The 6687-nt window shown below is 33.7% G+C and overlaps 1 protein-coding gene across 1 annotated transcript in view; it reads right to left on the minus strand.

Moving 5' to 3' along the window:
* The window catches only part of pitx2 (paired-like homeodomain 2), a 9488-nt gene extending 6616 nt beyond the window's left edge, over positions 1 to 2872 (minus strand). Inside the window, exons 1-2 of the mRNA XM_061977311.1 lie at positions 2637 to 2872; positions 1187 to 1252 (exon numbers count right to left, since the gene is read on the minus strand). Of these exons, the coding sequence (XP_061833295.1) occupies positions 1187 to 1232 (46 nt within the window). The 5' untranslated portion in view covers positions 1233 to 1252; positions 2637 to 2872. The remainder of the gene's footprint in view (positions 1 to 1186; positions 1253 to 2636) is intronic.
* Between the last annotated feature and the right edge of the window lie 3815 nt (positions 2873 to 6687).

A 6687-nucleotide genomic window follows, 5' to 3' on the forward strand; every position in this document is an offset into this window, starting at 1 on the left:
ATGTCACCCTTTTATACAGAGAACCAGCAACGCGCTGCTTCCCAGGCCGGGACTCGGCCGTCCAACCACGGGTGAAATTCCACCGCACAAATGCACTTAAAATGTAATCATGACGCTAAATAATTATTTTCCAGTTATGAATTAAATCAGTATTCAAACAAGTGCATTCAAAATATTATTGTTTGATGTAATTAGTTGTTTTTCAATAATATGTCACAGAATATATGTCATTGTGCCTCCTAATGAAGTGGAGTAGGGACAAAATAATCTAGTTTATTTTTACCTTTTAAAAAAAAAAATGTTATTTAAGTTAGGTCAAACTTTATTTTTTGACGAAAGTGCCGCACTGGGCACATAAGACAATAAAAGCAAATAAAAACAGAAAATAATACAATATTACGTAATAAAATAACAGTAATTAGTTAAATAGCTAAATTAAAGATACTCACTGCTGACAATGAACCTTTTCACTCACCTCAACTCTTTTTTCTTTGTTGCTGTTGTTTTTATTCAGTGACACTTCTCTGTATGTTTGTGATTTTTATTTTAGTTGTTACTTATTTAATTTTTTTTCTTCCTTTTTGTCAGTTATTGTGATTCTCTATATCTGCTTGTGTTGAAGAGGAAGGCGGTACATTGCTACCCAGGGGCGCCGAAAAGGGGGGGTAAAGGAGACGGATTCTAGGGGCCCATGATGGAGAGGGTCCCAGAGAGGCCCCTAATGATGATGAAATTATAATACAGAAAAAAATAATGACACTGTGTTGGGGGCCCTGTAAAGATTCTTTTCATGGGGCCCAAAATCCCTAGCGGCGCCCCTGTTGCTACCCACTGTGACTGAAATGTAGGACGAGATAATATTTTACTTTTACTATTTTTCTGTGTTTTTGTATTTTTTTGGTATTTTTTATTACATTTTTTTGGGGGGTGGAACAAAAAAAAAACGTGTCTGTTTTTCAGTACCTGTATTATGTTTTCCCTATCAAATGAATAAATACATATTATTTAAAAAAAAAAAAGAGTAATAAAATAACAGCCAATATTAGGCAAAACCGTTTGAATTAATTTTGTTTGATTTATGTAAATTTCTTTAATTTATTTACATTTAAATTTCATGACGGATGCTTAGTGTCAACTCGATTAAAACACACACACATACACGCACACACACGCGTGTATATTTTACCTATTTGTGCACAGGTGGTGGCCAGTTTGCGGCAGTGGGAATCCATGATGGCAAACGTGAAAATACCTACAAAAAAAGAAGAAAAAATTAAAGAAGGTAAATAAAAAAATCATAAAAAATCACATTATATATAAAAAAAATAATTGCATCCTGTATTTATGTTTTTTAATTTATTTATACAATTGTTAATAAACGGGTTTAGCGGATCACGACCGTGCAAGAACGCATCATTTATAATTGATTAAAAAACATGTCAATAAGGAAACCTATATTTTTATTGATCCGAAAGTTGTGGACTATTTTTTGGGGGGGACGCACACACAAAGTGCATTACGGTATTCCCCCTTGTACAGGCAGGCGGAGGCCGCGCAGTGATCTGGAGGTAAAGTCGGAGGATTATGCTCTGATTGAGATGTCTGTCGGCGGGATATTACAAAATTCATTATGCTGCTCCTCCATATGAAGTTACACAGATGGGCTTTTATTAGCCGCCGCTCGCCATGTTTGCTTATGATAATTCAAGTCCTGCACACAATTTGCATGTCAGCCGCTTTTTTTTTTTTTTTTTTTTTTTTTTTTTTTAATTTATTTATTTATTTTTATTCCCCTTCTTCCTCCCTCACCTGCTCCTCAGCATCTTCCCTTCGTCGGACAAATATGCAAATATCGGGGGTTAAATATGACAAGGCGTCAACACGATGAAGGTGTGGAGAGAGAGAAAAAAAAAAACAACAACATATATGTAAAGGTGAAAGGTCACGCGTGTTATCTCATCATAACGAGGGGGGGCCCCCTGAGGAGCCACATTTAAGACCTCTTTTGGACTTGTTGAAATATTTGTACAATAAAAAAAAAAAAAAAATGTATATATATATGCACGTTGACAAATATTGTATTCCCGTTAAAGGGAGCGGCTTAAAATAAAGCGGCACTATTTTTAATGGTTAAAATGACCCATCCATCGTTTCTTGTTTGGCGGGGGAGGAAGGGGGGGCGGCGGGGGGCCAAGTGGCACCGGGCCCGGTGAGGACAGAAAGCTGGCCCCGCCGGTCTTACGGGACCGCTTTGCTTTAATTAAACCTAATGTTTCATTTTATTATTATTATTGCACGGTATTATTTTGGTCATATTATTCTAAAGACAATTATGTATAATTCAAAAAAATATTATACATAATAATGATTAAACAGTTGGTTCATTATGGGCAAATAAAGGACATATTTCAACAGAAAAATATATAAATATATATATTGTGTTTTTTCCAAGCCCCCAACATTATTATTATTATTATTATTATTTATTATTATTATTATTATTATAGTCCTTTCTCATCACTTTATTAATTGTTTTAGTGAAATGTGCACCACGGATACGCACATATTAAAAACAATTAAGAGGTGCATTTTTATTTAACATTTTTTGTATTACCAAATATAATATTTTGACTTACCACGTGCTGACGCCGGCGGGTTAGGAATTCTTCACAGCGTGCGTGGGTGCGTGTGTGCGTGCCTGCCGAGATATTCCACCGCGCAAACACACACGCAAAGTCCGCCTACACTTTTGACGTGCAATACCCGAATAAATAATAATAATTAAAAAATAAAAAATAAAAGTCCCGTGTTTCTCTCTCGCTGTTATCCACAAGACACGACCAGAACGTCGGGAGGTCCGCGCGACTCTGCCTCCTCCTCCTCTTCTTCTCTTCTGCCTTCCACAACTTTTTTTTTTTTTTTTTTTTTTTTCCGCCCCGAAAGACGCTCCAGGAGTGGCGCTGCGTGTCCACCCCTCCCCTCCCACCCCCACCCGTGTGCGTGTGCGCGCCTTTAAAGGGGCGCGTTAGTGCGGGGGTCGTGGGTGCACAGGAGCAGCACAGCCTCGACATTTGCAAAAAACTATATATCAGGATTGTACAGAATTGCCCCCAAAAAATTATTACACACTAAAAAATGTTGGGTTATAAAATAAATAACCCAATTTTAACCCAACTGCTGGGTTAAAATTGGGTTACTCATTGGAAAAACAACCCAAAATTGGTTCATAGTTTTGAAAACCCAGAAATTGAGTTAAAATAATACCCTTATAACCCAAAAAATGGATTGCTCTTCATAAAAATAACTCCAAAATTTAACCCAACACTCTCAACTCATAAATTGGGTTATCAAAATTTTATATACACACTAAAAAATGCTGGGTTAAAAAAATAACCCAATTTTAACCCAACTGCTGGGTTAAAAAGGACGAGTCCCTTATTTGAGTTATTTTAACTCCAAACAACCCAAAATTGGTTCATAGTTTTGAAAACCCAGAAATGTAGTTAAAATAATACCCTTATAACCCAAAAAATGGATTGCTCTTCATATAAATAATTTCAAAATTCAACCCAACACTCGCAAGTCATAAATTGGGTTATCAAAATTTTATATACACACTAAAAAATGCTGGGTTAAAAAAATAACCCAATTTTAACCCAACTGCTGGGTTAAAAAGGACGAGTCCCTTATTTGAGTTATTTTAACTCAAAACAACCCAAAATTGGTTCATAGTTTTGAAAACCCAGAATAGTTAAAATAATACCCTTATAACCCAAAAAATGGATTGCTCTTCATAAAAATAACCCCAAAATTAAACCCAACACTCGCAACTCATAAATTGGGTTATCAAAATTTTATATACACACTAAAAAATGCTGGGTTAAAAAAATAACCCAATTTTAACCCAACTGCTGGGTTAAAAAGGACAAGTCCCTTATTTGAGTTATTTTAACTCCAAACAACCCAAAATTGGTTCATAGTTTTGAAAACCCAGAAATGTAGTTAAAATAATACCCTTGTAACCCAAAAAAAAATGATTGCTCTTCATAAAATAACTCCAAAATTTAACCCAACACTCACAACTCATAAATTGGGTTATCAACTTTTTTTATACACACTAAAAAATGCTGGGTTAAAAAAATAACCCAATTTTAACCCAACTGCTGGGTTAAAAAGGACGAGTCCCTTATTTGAGTTATTTTAACTCAAAACAACCCAAAATTGGTTCATAGTTTTGAAAACCCAGAAATGTAGTTAAAATAATACCCTTATAACCCAAAAAATGGATTGCTCTTCATATAAATAATTTCAAAATTTAACCCAACACTCGCAAGTCATAAATTGGGTTATCAAAATTTTATATACACACTAAAACATGCTGGGTTAAAAAAATAACCCAATTTTAACCCAACTGCTGGGTTAAAAAGGACGAGTCCCTTATTTGAGTTATTTTAACTCCAAACAACCCAAAATTGGTTCATAGTTTTGAAAACCCAGAAATGTAGTTAAAATAATACCCTTGTAACCCAAAAAAAATGATTGCTCTTCATAAAATAACTCCAAAATTTAACCCAACACTCACAACTCATAAATTGGGTTATCAACTTTTTTTATACACACTAAAAAATGCTGGGTTAAAAAACAACCCAGTTTTAACCCAACTGCTGGGTTAAAAAGGACGAGTCCCTTATTTGAGTTATTTTAACTCCAAACAACCCAAAATTGGTTCATAGTTTTGAAAACCCAGAAATGTAGTTAAAATAATACCCTTGTAACCCCAAAAAATGATTGCTCTTCATAAAATAACTCCAAAATTTAACCCAACACTCACAACTCATAAATTGGGTTATCAAAATATTATATACACACTAAAAAATGCTAGGTTAAAAAAATAACCCAATTTTAACCCAACTGCTGGGTTAAAAAGGACGAGTCCCTTATTTGAGTTATTTTAACTCCAAACAACCCAAAATTGGTTCATAGTTTTGAAAACCCAGAAATGTAGTTAAAATAATACCCTTGTAACCCAAAAAATTGATTGCTCTTCCTAAAAATAACCCCAAAATTTAACCCAACACTCGCAACTCATAAATTGGGTTATCAAAATGTTACATACACACTAAAAATGCTGGGTTAAAAAAATAATCAAATTTTAACCCAACTGCTGGGTTAAAAAGGACGAGTCCCTTATTTGAGTCATTTTAACTCCAAACAACCCAAAATTGGTTCATTGTTTAGAAAACCCAGAAATTTAGTTAAAATAATACCCTTATAACCCAAAAAATGGATTGCTCTTCATAAAAATAACTCCAAAATGTAACCCAACACTCGCAACTCATAAATTGGGTTATCAAAATGTTATATACTGTACACACTAAAAAATGCTGGGTTAAAAAAATAACCCAATTTTAACCCAACTGCTGGGTTAAAAAGGACGAGTCCCTTATTTGAGTTATTTTAACTCAAAACAACCCACAATTGGTTCATAGTTTTGAAAACTCAGAAATGTAGTTAAAATAATACCCTAAAACCCAAAAAATGGATTGCTCTTCATATAAATAATTCCAAAATTTAACCCAACACTCGCAAGTCATAAATTGGGTTATCAAAATTTTATATACACACTAAAAAATGCTGGGTTAAAAAAATAACCCAATTTTAACCCAACTGCTGGGTTAAAAAGGACGAGTCCCTTATTTGAGTTATTTTAACTCCAAACAACCCAAAATTGGTTCATAGTTTTGAAAACCCAGAAATGTAGTTAAAATAATACCCTTGTAACCCAAAAAAATTGATTGCTCTTCATAAAATAACTCCAAAATTTAACCCAACACTCACAATTGGGTTATCAAAATATTATATACACACTAAAAAATGCTGGGTTAAAAAAATAACCCAATTTTAACCCAACTGCTGGGTTAAAAAGGACAAGTCCCTTATTTGAGTTATTTTAACTCAAAACAACCCAAAATTGGTTCATAGTTTTGAAAACCCAGAAATGTAGTTAAAATAATACCCTTGTAACCCAAAAAAATGATTGCTCTTCATAAAATAACCCCAAAATTTAACCCAACACTCGCAACTCATAAATTGGGTTATCAAAATTTTACATACACACTAAAAAATGCTGGGTTAAAAAAATAACCCAATTTTAACCCAACTGCTGGGTTAAAAAGGACGAGTCCCTTATTTGAGTTATTTTAACTCAAAACAACCCAAAATTGGTTCATAGTTTTGAAAACCCAGAAATGTAGTTAAAATAATACCCTTATAACCCAAAAAATGGATTGCTCTTCATATAAATAATTTCAAAATTTAACCCAACACTCGCAAGTCATAAATTGGGTTATCAAAATTTTATATACACACTAAAACATGCTGGGTTAAAAAAATAACCCAATTTTAACCCAACTGCTGGGTTAAAAAGGACGAGTCCCTTATTTGAGTTATTTTAACTCAAAACAACCCAAAATTGGTTCATAGTTCTGAAAACCCAGAAATGTAGTTAAAATAATACCCTTATAACCCAAAAAAATGATTGCTATTCATAAAATAACTCCAAAATTTAACCCAGCACTCACAACTCATAAATTGGGTTATCAAAATATTATATACACACTAAAAAATGCTGGGTTAAAAAACAACCCAGTTTTAACCCAACTGCTGGGTTAAAAAGGACGAGTCCCT

The sequence above is a fragment of the Nerophis lumbriciformis genome, linkage group LG16, assembly GCF_033978685.3.
Source record: "Nerophis lumbriciformis linkage group LG16, RoL_Nlum_v2.1, whole genome shotgun sequence".
Taxonomy (NCBI): Eukaryota; Metazoa; Chordata; class Actinopteri; order Syngnathiformes; family Syngnathidae; genus Nerophis; species Nerophis lumbriciformis.